The sequence below is a fragment of the Suricata suricatta genome, chromosome X (genome assembly GCF_006229205.1).
Source record: "Suricata suricatta isolate VVHF042 chromosome X, meerkat_22Aug2017_6uvM2_HiC, whole genome shotgun sequence".
NCBI classification, from domain to species: domain Eukaryota; kingdom Metazoa; phylum Chordata; class Mammalia; order Carnivora; family Herpestidae; genus Suricata; species Suricata suricatta.
This window is the reverse complement of record NC_043717.1, coordinates 16,363,130-16,379,629: the sequence shown is the minus strand read 5'-3', so window position 1 is coordinate 16,379,629 and position 16,500 is coordinate 16,363,130. Positions and strand designations below refer to the sequence as shown.

Below are 16,500 nucleotides of genomic sequence, written 5' to 3'. Positions count from 1 at the left end.
GTATGTATTTGTGTTAATGAATTGATAGGTAAAAATTTGTATTTCATTACTGTGTAACAGGGACTCCTTGTTTTCTGAGGAAAAAACTGCCACTGGAAGGTAATGGTAGTCTTTGTGGTTTAATTTAGGGATGCAGAGCTTATCTCTTTAAGAGATATATAAATCCAATATTTGCATTATCTTTCTAATTTATCCAATAATATTTATCTATTTATTTAACAACCCTCATTTAATAAAACAGCACTCATATATTTTTTATTCTTCACTATCTGTGACAGATTCAACGTTTGTGCTTCCCTCTAAATTCTTATGTTGTGGGTGCCTGGGTGGCTTAGTTGGTTAAATTCTTACGTTGAAACCTAATCTCCACTGTGATGGTTTTTGGGAATGGAGCCTTTTTGAGAGGTGAATAGGTCATAAGGGTAGAGCTCTCTTAAATTGGATTAGTGTCCTTGTAAGAGACCGCAGAGGGCTACCTCATTCTTTCCATCAATGTGAAGACCCTCTATAAATCAGGAAACAGGCTCTCACTAGACACCAATTCTGCAGGTACCCTTACCTTGGACTGCCCAACCTGCAGAAATGTGAGAAAGATATGCTGTTTAAGCCCCCTAGTCTAAGGTATTTTGTTATAGTAGTGTGAATGGACTAAGACACCATGGCAACTGGTGTTGTTCTTCATCTCCAGCCCTTTGCTGTTCTAGAATTCCTATTCTAGAATTTGAAACTTTTGCTTCATTTACTTAATAAACTTTCTCAAATCCATTTTCAGTAAGGTACTCTAGTCATCTTGCTGATCCAGAAATATCTTTCTGTTGCTCTCACACATGAATGATAATTTAGGTCTAAAGATTTGGGGGCATTATTTTCCTTATGGATTTTTAATCAGACAAAAAAAAGAAAAAAAAAGGCATCCAAATCAGCAAGGAAGAAGTCAAACTTTCACTCATCAGATGACATGATACTCTGTGGAAAACCCGAAAGACTCCACCAAAAAGACTAACAGAACTGATACATTCAGCAAAGGAGCAGAATATAAAATCAATGTACAGAAATCAGTTATATTTCTACACACCAATAATGAAGCAGCAGAAAGAGATATCAAGGAATTGATCCCATTTACAACTGCAACAAAAATGTAAAATACCTAGGAATAAACAACCAAAGAGGTAAATGATCTGTATGCTAAAAACTATAGAAAGCTTATGAAAGAAATTGAAGAAGACACATACAAAAAAAGGAAAAACATTCCATGCACATGGATAGAAAGAAGAAATATTGCTAAAATGTAGATTCTACCCAAAGCAATCTACATATTCAATGCAATCCCTATCAAAATAACACCAGCATTCTTCAGTGCTAGAACAAACAGTTCTAAAATTTGTATGGAACCAGAAAAGACCCTTAATAGCCAAAGTAATGTTGAAAAAGAAAACCAAAACTGGAAGCATCACAGTTTGGGACTTCAAGATGTATTACAAAGCTGTAATCATCAAGATAGCATGGTATTGGCACAAAAACAGATACAGACATCAATGGAACAGAATAGAGAACCCAGAAATGGACCCACAAATGTAGGGCCAATTCATCTTCAACAAAGCAAGAAACAATATCCAAAAGAAAAAAGACAGTCTCTTCAGCAAATGGTGCTGGGAATACGGACAGAGACATGCAGATAAATGAACCTGGACCACTTTCTTACACCATACACAAAAATAAACTCAAAATGGACAAAAGATTTAAATGTGACACATGAAACCATCAAAATTCTAAAGGAGAAAACAGGAAGCAAACTCTTTGATCTTGGTGGCAGTAACTTCTTACTTGACTGGTCTCCAGAGACAAGGGAAACAAAAGCAAACACAAACCTTTGGGACCTTGTCAAGATAAAAAGCTTCTGCACAGCATAGGAAACAGTCAACAAAACTAAAAGGCAATGACAAAATGGGAGAAGATATTTGCATATGACATATTGACAAAAGGTTAGAATCCAAAATATAAAGAACTTATCAAACTCAACACCCAAATACTAAATAACCCAATGAAGAACTGGGCAAAAGACACGAACAGACACTTTTCCAAAGAAGACATCCAGATAGCTAACAGACACATGAAAAAATGTTCAACATCAGTCATCATCAGGGAAATACAAATCAAAACCACAACGAGATACCACCTCACACCTCTCAGACTGGCTAAAATTACAAACTCAGGAAACAGCAGATGTTGGTGAGGATACAGGGAAAGGGAAGCTTTTGCACTGCTGGTGAGAATGCATATTAGAGCAGCCACTCTGGAAAACAGTATGAAGGCTCCTCAAAAAATTAAAAATAGAACTATCCTATTACTCAGCAAATAGACTACTAGGTATTTATCCAAAGGACACAAAAATGCTGATTTGAAGGGGCATGCGCACCCCAATGTTTATAGCAGCACTATCAACAATAGCCAGATTATGGAAAGAACTCAAATGTCCATCAACTGACAAATGGATAAAGAAGATGTGGTATCTCTCTCTCTCTCTCTCACACACACACACACACACACACACTGGCATATATATTACTTGGTGATGAAAAAGAATGAAATAATGCCATTTGCAATAATGTGGATGAAACTAGAATATATTATGCTAAGTGAAATAAGTCAGTCACAGAAAGATAAATATGTTATGATTTCACTCGTATGTAGAATTTAGGAAACAAAACACATGAACATAGGGGAAGGGAGGGAAAATTAAGATACAGAGAGGGAGGCAAACCATAAGAGACTCTTAATTACAGAGAAAAAACAGGTTTGCTGGAGGGGTGAGTGTGGGGATGGGCTAAATGGGTGACAGGCATTAAAGAGGACACTTTTTGGGATGAGCACTAGGTGTTATATGTAAGTGATGAATCACTAAATTCCACTCCTGAAACCATTATTATACTATATGTTAACTAGCTTGGATTTAAATAAAAAAATAATATAAAAAATAGACAAAAAGATTTATGTATTTTGTTACATTGTCTTCTGGCAGTTATGCAGTTATGGTTTCAGAGTAGACATCTGAATACAATATAATTTTTATTTCTTTGAATTGAAAATTTCTCATGTGTCTCTTTTCACTAGTTAAATGTATTTGCTTCTTGACATAGAAGCTGTAATATATTAATAGAAAATATCTTGAAATTATGAACTTTACAATTCACTTTCTGACTTTGTTGAGAAATTCAATTTTCCCAATTTGATTCCTAAATTGTTCTATTATATCCTTAATTATTTCCTCTTGTCTTCGTCTTTAGAAACTAATAATTAGTTGAAGGTGGGGTAACCATAATCTATCTTCTATAGCCATTATCTTCTTTCATTTTTTGTTTTTTTTATTAATTTACTAATAGTTTGAGTGTCAAAAAAGTTTTTTTGTGTCTTACTGTTTCAATTTTCTGCAATAACCAGTATGCTTTTTACTGCTTTCAGCATGGTTTAATTTCTATTTCCATGTTCTCAGTTTTAAGTAGTACTTTTTTAAAGTTTATTTTGTGCTCAGTTTATAGTGATCTTGTTTTCTTTATAGTATGGTATTCTATTCTAATGCAAACAGTATGCTTTTGATTCTTACTGAGATCATTAAACAGATGTCCTTAATAAACTTACTTCATGGAAAAAGATTTTCTTCTGCTATATGAGGGATACTTGTCCTTCTCTTTCCCATTCTTTTTCTTTACTCATCGCTAAATAAAGATCTATTTCAGGAAAAGAAACACCTCACCTTCCTCTTTTTAAATGCTTCTTGTACTTTCCAGACAAAATATAGATATAGGGATTGGGTCTGGACAGAGACAGTTGATGTTCTAGTGCATATCTCAAGTTACTGTAATCTCTACTCGTTTGTACAAGTACTCTGACTCAAGTCTCATAGGAAAAAGGAGAACATTCAGAATCAGCCACAATTTGATTCTAAACAAGTTATATAAAAACTCAAGCTTTTTATTTTCTGGTGCACATAAAAAAGAAAAAGGGAAAATAAAAAACATAAATATATAGTGGAAAGAAGGTAATTAGATTATAAACAATTGTACTTAGAATATATTAATATTCTCATTTTACATATTAAGAACAAAGTCACTTACAAATATCAAATCATGTTATATACCTGAAACTAATATAATGTTATGTGTGAATCAGCAATAAATTTTTTTAATTGTTAAAATTTACCTTAAAAATATCAAAGAAAGTTAAACTACTTGACTAAAGTCACTGAGATACAAACTGTTAGAATTAGGGTTCAGGGATGCCTGGGTGGCTCACGTCATGATCTCACGGTTTGTGAGTTCGAGCACCATGTCTGGCTCTGTGCTGACAGCTCAGAGCCTGGAGCCTGCTTCCCATTCTGTGTTTCCCTCTCCCTCCCTCCCTCTCTCTCATTCTCTCTCTCTCTCTCTCTCTCTCTCTCTCTCTCTCTCTCTCTCTCTTTTTCTGCCCTTCCTTCACTTACGCTCTGTTTCTCTCTCTTTCAAAAATAAATAAACATTAAAAACTTCTTTAAAAAGAATTAGGGTTCAGACAGTCCTTTGGACTTAACATGAGTTCTTCTACACTACAGGAAATCTGGAAAGATACTTTTTGAATATTGTTTTCAAGAAAGTATTCTAGCATCATATATACCAGGTGGTATAGTATACTATTTTATTATTTTTAATAAAGAATTCATATTGTGAGAAAAATAGCACACAGTATATATAACCTTCTACTAAAAACTAGCCCATCTTTACATAAAAAGGCCAGGAAGGGAGGAGTGGAAAGAGACAAATACCATGTGATTTCACTCATATGTGGAATTTAAGAAACCCAACAAACAGCAAAGGGGATAAAAAGAGAGAGAGACAAACCACGAGAAACAGAGTCATAACTACACACAGCGAACCTATGGTTACCAGCCGGGAGGGGTGGGGGATGGGTGAAATAGGTGATGGGGATTAAGGAGTGCACTTGTAATGGGGGGGGTGATGTATGGAAGTGCTGAATCACTGTTTGTATACCTGAAACTAATACTACACTGTATGTTAACTAACTGGAATTTCAATACAAACTTAAAACAATGTTTACAAAAAGGTAAAAGAATAAGAGAACTGAAAAAAAAAGAAAGAAAATACAAGGGCTTTCTGAGCTGAACTACTTGGTTAATGTCATCTACAGTCTGAACCATCATCAAACAAGATCTTTAAATTCTCAGTAGCTTGAATGCAAAATTGCCAAAGTAAAGATATAATATTAATTTCTAAACATCTTTAATGTTACTTATTTTGTAACTCATTTCTAATAGAGGTGAAGAAGTTATCAGGACAGATGAACATCAACCAAGATATGGATTTACAATGAAAAGCAGCAAACTGTTCATTAACAAAAAAGGAGATACCTTTCTATAAAAATATAGTATACCCACACTCCATTTCTAGTAATAAAATAAAATATCTGCAAAGTGATTAATTGATTTGACAAATATTGCCAAATTAAAATTTGGAAGGTGGTTTGGGGAGTATAGAATCCGATCAAAGGCAGATTGATTATTTTATTAAGCATTTCATCCAAATGATGACAGGTTTACTCCATTATACAACCAAATACTTTTTCCCTGATATCTTTTTGATATCAAATGAATGGCAAAAAATTCTGTTTTCAAACTCTTTTTTTTCTAGGTTCTTAATTATATTCCATCCTTGCTACATACTACAATCTTAAATTTTTTATCATATTATACTACATGTTCCTATTAGGATACAAAAGAATGATTAACTAATATAACCTGCTCTTTTATACATTTATACTTTTTATGTTCTTTTGTACTTTTCCTATAAAATATACTGGGCTCGTTTATTTTAGGCTATAGATTTTTACTCAATTACTACTTAAACAAAGAAATACTTTCTAATGAAGATGAAAATAAACTCAAGTAAACTTACCACATGAAGAATTTTATTCTCTGTTTCATACACAGTACAATCCTTTAAAAAAAGAAACATATACATTAGTTTTCAAAAAAAGTCAACCATTCCTTTTAGAATACTTTCTTAGGAACTGTATTACAATTTGAAGAAGTGCTGACAATTCAAGCAAAACCAGCAATGAGAATGTGAAAAAAATCTGGAAATCTATATATCAAATTATTCATAGTGGTTAGCTCTTTTGGTCAGTTAGAGATATTCTTATATTAACTATATTTTCTAATTTTACATACAATACAATAGAGAATAATATACATTAGAAAAAATTTTGTAACCATTTTCTATCTAAACTTTTACAAGTGATAAATATATTTTGTTGAAATATTTCCATTTCAAATATTAATTTATTACAAATTGGCGCATTAAGAAAAACACTAATATGTGTTTCTATAGTCATATCTTAATCTCAAAAGTGCTTTTATATTTTCAATTATTGCCAGCTATTAAATATCCTTTTTAAAATTGGTACATATCAAGTTAATAGTTCTTACATAAATTTGAATCCTTGAATTGTAAAAAAATTATTTTTAAAAATCACCATTGTTCTTTTACCTGCAATTGCTAGACTTACAATGACGAAACATACAGCAAAGTGATCTTTGCTTACAAACTTCAGGATTCTATGGCTTAGTTTTCTGAAGAAATTTATAAAATGGGCATGACATTAGTAGTAACGCAATAAGCATGTTGTGAGGATTAAAAGAGAAAATGGATGAATGGCTTAGTACAGTATCTGGCATACAGTGATAAATACATTTTAATTATGAATTATTGTTGTTCTGTCTCGATTTAAAAAATGTAAACTAATTGCCTTTACTTCAAAATATTAAGTTAACTAGTTATTATGTGGCTATCTAAGTTTGAAAAAAATCCATGTTTCACAGTACTACATATTTTAAGGAACAATAGCCCATTAAATTTCTTTCCTTGAATTTTATTTTAACAAAAGAAATCCTGTCGAACATAGTATTTGATAAACCCATTTTACCACAATACCTTGTCAGAAGTAGTGCATATTCTTATCAGGGCTAAAAGTTTTAATGTTACATTTAAGTCTGATTCATTTCATAAACTAAAAGTCATACTTAAGGATTGGGCCTGGCCATTCTGCAGGGCTTCTGTGCCAAAGAAGTTTGTTAAAAATGAATTATGTGTACAGAGGAGGCAAGGTATAGATAAAGCATTTATATTAGGAAAGTGCACAGTACTTACATTAGAATTTGGAAGAGTCCAATTTTATGGAATTTCAGACACAATTACATTGGAAAGAGATAATTTGGGAAAAGCTGGAAAGTTGCCTAGCTTCCCCAAGCTGCCTCTACAACTTGCTTCAGCTCTAATGGATACAAGTTTGATTATTTACCTACCTTCCCAGAATCAGAGAATATGATTAAATGTTCAAACTTCAAAGGGATTCTCCTCAAGGAAAAAAGTAAATATGATCTAAATGTGTATCCTGCTAGTGATCACACAGCATTAATCACACAGAGAATAACTATTTCAAGTTCTTTAAAATATAATACTTTACTTGCACATCCTTAGTATGACATAACAACAAAACCCATTAAACAAAATCTAATACTATTGTCAGTAATCACATTGTTGGGTAGTCATTGTTATTGTTTTGCTGAAAGTGCTGTGTTTCATAGGATAAAGCAATTGAGCAATTATGTGACACTACTATTATTCTATCATTTTTGGTGTCCTAAGTCATTTTAGCATGAGACAAAGCAGATACATAAATAAGAAGGTAAGTAAAACCTAGAGTCTCTTGATGCATTATGTACACACATGTGTTATGTATTTCGTAGTTCAGTCCACTGAAAAGACATAACTGAGTAATAAATAAACTCATTACAGTTAGTGATTTTCAAATACCATTTCCTGGGCCTTTGGTCAAGGAAAATGGTGGCTTCCAGATCTGGGAATGTGAATGTACAAGATGAGCCTGGATTATACTGTGACACACATAGAAAGAAGCTATCAAACTCTACAAGGATTGTTAGTTAGTCAGTAGGACTCAGAAGTCAATGTAAAGAGATTCTCACTGGCTGAAGATGGAGAAATTTGGGAATCTAAAAAATAATAGCTCTAATGGGTAGAAACAGTAAACTAAATATTAGTTTTATTTATATGTATTAATACATTTGATACTAAATTAAAAAATTATTTATTAGCTTTACAAAGTCCTTTTTAAATTTTACTTTAAGAGAGAGAGAGAGAGTCTGTGTGTGTTTTCATGAGTAGGGGAGGGGCATAGACAGAGGGAGACAGAGAATCCCAAGCTGGCTCAGTGTTGTCAGTGTAGAGCCTGATGCAGGGTTCGATCCCATTAACCATGAAAACATGGCCTGAGTCAAAATCAAGAGTTGGTTAAGCGTCTGACTTAGGCTCCTGTCATGATCTCACAGTCTGTGAGTACAAGCCCTAATGAGGCTCTGTGCTGACAGCTCAGAGCCTGGAGCCTCTTCAGATTCTGTGTCTCCCTCTCTCTGCCCTCTCCCACTTGTCCTTTCTCTCTCTCTCTCTCTCTCTCTCTCTCTCTCTCTCTCTCTCTCAAAAATAAACATTAAATGTATCAAGTACATCCAAATATATTTACTAATGGTTGTGTAATACTCAATATATTAAACAAATTGGACAATGCATAATGGATATACTATTCCTCTTGATTCAGCGAATATTAATCAACTGTCTTCAGGATACAGAATGAATAAAATATGTCCCCTGACTTAGAAAAGCACAGTTTAAGGGGACAGGCATCCACATAAGTTAAAATATGTAGAATCTCAAAGTCTTCACGATGTTTCTTTCAATAACTTTACAAGTATAAATGCCTCATTATATACAAATCAACACGTGAAAGGTCACTTATTTAAAATCTTAAAATACTGATATGTTTCTCATTAAAATGCAAAGTGACCACTGTGTTGTGCTATACATTGCTCAAGTCAAATTTCAAACTTTGTAGAAACTTTCATTAGCTGTTGCTCCTCAGTCACTAAAAGAAATACATCTATAATCTAAGCTTTAAGATTATTTAAAGAAGAAATACTGATCCAAACTTGATAATTCTGACATGACTCCAAAAGAGAAGTGTAAAGGAGATACATCAGGTGACTGAAGTGGCCAAAGTTTTACATCAGTCCAAAAAACTGTCACAAATATTAAAATTAAAAACTATTTGAAATAAACAAAAGGACTACAAATTTTCAAAGGATGTGTGCATTACATTTTAAGCATATTCACACACGTGACCCTATTAAAGCTTAAATCTGTACTAACCTATTTGTGACACTCAAAATTACTATAATAAAGCTGGGAACATAGGGCTGGAGGAGCAGAGGTGAAAACAACTAACTCTGCTTTAAAAAGAATTAGTAAAGGCAGCTTTTAACTGGGTTTTGGAAAAAGTGGGTTTTTAGGGAAAAAAAGGCATTACTGCAAAAGCAATAAAACTACACTCAAACACTGTTAAACTGCTGTAATTTTCAGATTTTAGTACTGTATACATGTAAGAATCACTTGGAAAGTGGGTTAAAATGCATGTTCTCAGGTTCAGCCCCAGCTATACAGATAGAGTAGACCTTGAGTGGGGGGGGGGGGCCCAGCATAATTTTGATGAAGATGGTATTTTGTAAAACGATCTACTTTATGGGAAATCCTGTGATCAAAGAATGCCAAACCAATAATGATTAAACATATAAAATCCATAAGACAGTAGATGGATTTAAAAATAGTATCTGCTGGCTCACTCCAGTTTTCAATTCCTCAGAGCTCTGTGCGTTTTGTTACACATTCCCACAATTTATTGGTTGGTTTCTCTTTTTCCTCCTATTAAACTTATTTCTTTCTTTAATCACTTGCTACTCTGAATAAATGCTTCTACTTGTTTATATCTCTACCTTCTTTCAGCCAGATTCACCTTTTTATTACTGAAAGCCAAGCTTTCACAAAGGCTGGGATAGACATAATAAAAACAAAACAAAACAAAACAATAAAAAAAAGTATATATTAACCTGCTATTTTATATTAGGGAGAAGAATAGAATCGAAATGTCTGTGTTTTATTTAGTTATCATGTTAAGGAGTTCATTTTATCATGTTAAGTGTTTAAATAGCCTTAGATACCTTAGGGCATTAATTTTATTAATAAGTTATTTCCATCAAGGTGTGAATTTAAAATATTTGTTTTTCAAGTATGGTTTTATTAACACTTAAGGTCACATATTTTTCCCAAAAGATCATACCCCAAGTTTTAAAAAGAAAATAGCACTGAATATGGAGAAAACCACATTTTTAAGAACCTATTCATACTAAGGAAAGGTATACCTCTGACGTTCTCCTTATTTTTAGGTTAGGATTAAATTTAGATTTACAATTGGATTTAGAGCTATGCCACTATATACTCCCAGGAATTCTTTTCAGTAGCTCATGTTGTCTTTTAATATGCATGCAAAATGACACCTGTAATTTCTTCTTTATACTTTTCTATATAATGCTTCTATAAACCATGTGATGCATATTTATTTATTTTTTTGTGGTAACTTTATTTTTTATTTTTTTAGAATATAACACTATTTTTTTAACATATGCAATTATTTTCCATCATTTACAATACAGTAGTTACAAGGACACTCCAAACAGAAAAGCAAAGTAGAAAATCAGAACCCCAACTTCTATTTCATGTAATTAGACGTATACAGAAATTAGAAGGTTAAGTAACAACTAGTTCATCACCTAATTTCACAGCTATCTGAAGTGGCGATCGTTATATAGCGGCTTATCTATGATACATTCAAGATACATGATACAATTTATTACTTGCCCATAAGCTAAGACACAGCCTGCATATTTAAATACATCAAGTTCCTAACAAGGCAATATTCATAAAAATAATGAGTGTTTATTCAGTTTTGATCATTTTTTCTTTTTGAAAAGTGTAGCTATACACAGAAACTATCAAAGATGCGCTATATGCCCACACAGGATCATAATCAGTTATAGTTTTTGTGAAACAGTGATGCAACTGCCCTACAGAGCAGAATACACAGAAGCACTTCTATCCTAGGAAGCCTAGGAAAAAACATGAGGTCATGCTGTGGAGAGCTACCAATGCTAACCTGGAGAAGTTTTGTTTTGAAGGGAATAAAATTTTTATTTTTCTATAATAATCTATTTTGAAGTCCCATTTGCACTTAACTTGATCAACTGATAATTTCTTGTGACTTTATTTTGGGAGGAGCTGAAGTCAGGTAGCTTACATAGTGCTATGGCAATGTTTTAAAATGGTGAGTGAGTGTATTGGGGGACGGGGTGGAGAAGTGGAGTCCAAACTCTCTGATTGAGCTAACAACTCTAATAGCCGTCTCTTCTTGTTCCTTACTAATACTTTGTTCTTCCCTTCCCTTGGAGGAAACTACCATGTCATGTCTCAGATAAGGAATCTCTGTAAAGCTCTGGCTCTTCCTAAATATACCAAGTAGACATTTCATCTCTAGGGAAGATGGAGGAGTGTGTACTTTACTCTGATACAAGGAAGTGCTCAAAGATGTCTGAGCATGGGAAGAATGTCATCAAATATATGTTTTATGAAAACAATGGGGATGAAATTGTAGATTTGGAAGGGAAAAAGAACTGGAAGCAGCAAGATCAATTGGAATGCTCTTTCAATAGAAAATGTAATATATAATCAAAGCTTGAACTGAGGTTATGATGGTGGAAGGGGAGATGAGGAGAGGTGGATGCCATACATGTAGCCAGGAATGAGAATTAGGTGACTGATGTGTTAGACACAGAGAATAATGTGGAGAGGAAAGCTAAACGTTATTCCAGGGGTTCAAACCTGAGCAAATGGATGAATGGCTGAGTAGAGATGATAGGAGAGAATTTAAGGAGAATAAAATAATTATATCTGGGGTATGTGAAATTAGAAGTGGTTGAAGGGACATTTTATACAAATTTGTCAAGAAAGTTGAATTGGATCTAAAACAGAGCCAAATCTTGGAGTATTTACACTAAAGTGATAGTTAAAGGTACAAGAAAACAATAATGAATCCATTAAAAAAGAAAATACATAGTGAGAAGATAGCTGAAGACTGCTTAGACAACACTTGTATTCAGGAACATTAACGAAGGGTGAGTTGAATGGCCAGGAGTAAATGGAGAAAGTGGTGATACAGAGATGTATTTATTAAAACTTACAGTGATAACAGAACTATCATAATTATGTTCTATGCCTGTGCTGCATAAAATTCAGTAGTTTTTAGGCATATGTGGCTATCAAGCAGAGGAGAAAGTGGATTTGTAATTTTACTTAGTTTTAATTAATTTAAATTTATATTTCAATTGCCACATGCAGTTAGTGGTCACCATGTTAGTCAGAAGGTCAGATCTAGAGAAATATACTATGGTTCATCCAACAGTTACAAACTGGGAGGCCATTTAACAAGAATTTTGATCAAATAACAATAAAAGCAACATCTGAAAAGAAAAACATGAAGAAATTTAGTTCCCAGTTATTGATCAGATGTTTCACTTTCCTTTCCCTTTTGCAAAAGCAGATTCCAGTCTATTGTGAAATCTACAGTAGCAGCATAGTACAATGAAAGCAATTCTCTTTGTAGGATGATATACAGAAAAGAGCTATTGAAAGCAATTCAAAGTAGTCATCATCTAGCTTTGTGGGCACAGAGAAGCAGTGCTAGGGATAAAAGATTTGCAATGGATGTAAGATGAAAGTCCAAACTAAATTTGGATTCATCAAAGTCCAAAAGCTGACTGAGTGTCCTGAGTGAAAAGAAGAATATCCATAGTGAATAGTCAGTCATTGGTCTTCTTAAATATGTTTTCAAAATGCTACTGTTTAACTCTAATTTCAGAGCTATAAATGTCCTTGGCAAATAAGGCAGACAGAAGTATAATCACCACACAAATACCCCCTTGGCAACCTCTTCACCATTTTGACTGGCTTAATGACCATGACCACAAACTTGTTGGAACAGTCTCCTTGCTGTTGTTTTGGGAATGAGAAGAGGAGAATTCATGAAGGATGGTATCTACTGAAATTTTAAAATGACCCATTTTGAAAAGAACTGGCTAAGATTTTCATTAGGTCAAATAAGGTATCTGGTTGTAACATAAAAAAAGCAATAAGCAAGGGATGGGAGGATAATGTGTGTGGGTATGGCCTTAGAGGTTATCTATAGTCTTTCTGTCAGTGAACATAGCCATAATTTTCTGCACCTTGCACCATACTGCTCTTCAAAATTCTGCTCCAGTTCTCTCCCAAGAGGTCATCTAAAATGAAGCCCCGTCTGGCTTTAATTATTCTAGTATTTCACTTGACAATGAAATACTACTGTCCCAATAGTTGAATGGGTATAGAAACTAATCTTTTAGCATTCACGGACTTGGGAATGCAGGCAGAAGTAAGGCTGTTTTTTCAGCATTCAAATGGCTTTGTAACAAATCCAAAAACCACTGAGGCTTATCAAGATTCAAGTATCAAAAGGGATAAAAAGTAAAAATGTCAAGTCAAGGTATAAATGACAAGAAAATTCATTAGGATGAGACTGCAATCCCTTTAACTATAATCACTTTGTTCTGATCTGAAAAGGCAGTAAGCTAATCCCTATCATGAACTAAATTTGTTTATTATGCATGTCTTTACTCAAGACCCAACTATTTTTGAAAGGCCTGATAACTACTAACTGTACATTTTTTTTGTTTCCACCAATTACTTATTTGTCTTTGTCTCTACCATTAGACTGTCAGGAAATAAACTCTTTAATTTCTCAAGGTGTTCTGTCTGGTCTATAAAGATAGTCTGAATTTATCAGTTATGAATATTTTATTCCATTGATTCTCTATTTTCGCATTCCATAATACACATTTCACATTGGCTCTATAGATTAGATACACAAATGAAATCTTTAAAGCTATTTTTTAAAAATGGAATTTTTAATTGCCAAATTGGCACAGTACATTTAGTTTCTTTACACTGTCATTTTGTACCAAAATAGACTGAGTTTCAGTTTTAAAATAATTTTAAATATGAGTTTACTTTTAAACTTTAATCTGCATGATCTCAGCAGATATTTTCAACAAAAATAATTGGACTTTCTCTGCATACAGATTCATATTATATAAAAGATATCAAGAATTTTACATTCATACAATAAAGCTAACATTTCTTTGTAATAAATTTTATGTTCATACAATAAAGCTAACATTTCCTTGTAATAAAAAGCTTCAATGGATTCCAGATGTTCAAGTTACTTATTGTAATGACCACATAATATACCCTAAGGTAAGGAAAATATATAGGGTCTAAGTGATGAGAGACAATTTTCCCCCGTGACAAATTCAACTAAGGAGTTCAAGCAAAGATAAATACCATGTCCCATCATAAATGAAAAACATAATTTAAATGTTAATTCATCAGTTCAAGATCATCCACTTGGTTGCCAGGAAAAAACTGGAAATCATGGTATATGTGAAACAAACTCTAATTATTAGTTTTAAAAATTCCTTAGCCTACATACCTTTGCCCTTTTTATCTATTTACATTGCATTTTCTTGGACAAAATGAAAGCATTTCTTTTCATTATATGCAACATCTGAAAAAATAACATTTATACCCAGGCACTCAATATATATTTTTAGATCACTGATGATAATAAGATGTTTAAATCCTAATAAATACTAAATTGTCCAAGTAACAGTACCAGCCCACATCTAGACTTAATTTTGTACATTTTCAAAGTCATTATCATAAATAATCAGTACATATTTAGGGTTTCCTGGTAGTAACACTGAGAGATTATAAACAGAATTTTATGCTTTGGAAAACTTGAAAAGGTCTTTCTTCTCCCACCAATATTGCAGGAGATTATATTTAAAATACTAAGAGATACACCAATACATATAAATACACCAATGAGGACAGAGAAGAAATTCTTCAAACTCAACCTTTACCAAGACTTTTTTTTATCTTTAAAATTTTTTCCACATAATTTAATTTTATTGTGCTTTCCTTACATTCACATAAACAAAATTACTTTCCTTAAAATTCTAGTATAATGTTATCCTGGAATTCTTTGTAGACTCATTGGTATGCCAGATTTGTATTATGATTTCTAAATATACACTCCCTTTTTTAAAAAATAAACTTCCTAGAGCCACTGAAGTCAGCCATGGCTATATGACTTACTTTGTCCAATGAAATCTAAGCATAAGTGGTGTGTCCCATTTGTGTGCGGAAACATTAAGAACTAGTGCATATTTCACCATGCTCTCTTTCCTTCCTGCTGTGATGACCAGCACTGTTCAATAAGAGGCTTTGAAGTGAAGAGGACGTGGAGTAGAGCTATAGCAACCCAGGATGGGCATGGAGCATAAGCAATGGACATGAATGATACTAAAAGCACAAATATTTCCAGGTTGTTGACTATTGCAGCATAATCTAGCTTAACTTGACTGATACAATCTTCCACTGAATTCAAGGGGCAAACATAGAACACACATTGCCAGAGTGCAGCTCCAGCAGGGTCCAGGGCTCCCTAGAGGATGGACAGTGTTGGCAAAAGGGAGCGAGAGAGCTTCGGTTTCTTTCTGATCACCAGGCAGGCATCTCTGCACTGACCCAAGAGTCAGCTTTATTTATAGAAAAAATGTATGTGGTACAAAACAGAAGTGGCAATTGCCTTAGACAATGATTTCTGATGACAAATTCTTTGGTACTTAAAAATTTCCCAGAACAAAGATTGGTAGAAGACTCTTGCATAACCTTTAAAAGTAGGTGAGTAGATGCTTATCACTTGGGGAAGGAAGGGATCTTTAGCATTCAAATACAAGGCAATGTTTTTAGCATAGCAAAAGCAAGAGTTAGTTCTTTTGTGAGCAGGGGTCAATAGCCTGTTTTCTCAGGAAATGTAATATTTGCTCCTATAGTCACAAAAGAAGAAACTCCTATAACAAGCTTTTTCATAAGGTACAATTCACATATATTTAGCATAAGAAGGCAAGTCACTCCTGATATCAGTCAGTCAGGTGCCTTGGGGGTCTGTGCTCAAGCAGAAATTGAGTGGGGGTTGAGTGGGTGTAGACATCGGTCGCCATCTGATGGTGGGAGGCATTGCAAACCTGCTTTACTTCAGAAATGACTCCCAGCAACACATGCAAATGAAGACCTAACCAATGCAGAGTTTAATGCAATAACTATTTCATGAATTTTTTTAATGTAAGCTCTATGCCCAATGTCAGGCTTGAACTCATGACACTGAGATCAAGAGTCCCATGCTCTAGATTGAGCCAGCCATCATTTAAAAACTCTCAAGGCCAAGCCCCACCACCAAGAGTCTAATTTAATAGGTCTTAGGGGGCACAGGTATCAGTATATTTAAAAGGCTCCTTACTTTATTATTTTTTTAAATGTTTATTTATTTTTGAAAGAGTCAGAGCACAACCAGGGGAAGGGCGAGAGAGAAGGAGACACAGAGTCCGAAGCAGGCTCC

The 16,500-nt window shown here is 33.6% G+C and overlaps 1 protein-coding gene across 6 annotated transcripts in view; it reads right to left on the bottom strand.

The window, feature by feature from the left end:
* Positions 1 to 16,500, bottom strand: part of CNKSR2 (connector enhancer of kinase suppressor of Ras 2) — a 289,714-nt gene that overhangs the window by 155,137 nt on the left and 118,077 nt on the right. For 5 of the 6 annotated variants that reach the window (XM_029930402.1, XM_029930398.1, XM_029930399.1 and 2 more), the window contains exon 5: positions 5,943 to 5,984. The exons of the other annotated variant lie outside the window; for it this stretch is intronic. In XM_029930402.1, the coding sequence (XP_029786262.1) occupies positions 5,943 to 5,984 (42 nt within the window). The remainder of the gene's footprint in view (positions 1 to 5,942; positions 5,985 to 16,500) is intronic. 6 annotated transcript variants of the gene reach the window in all.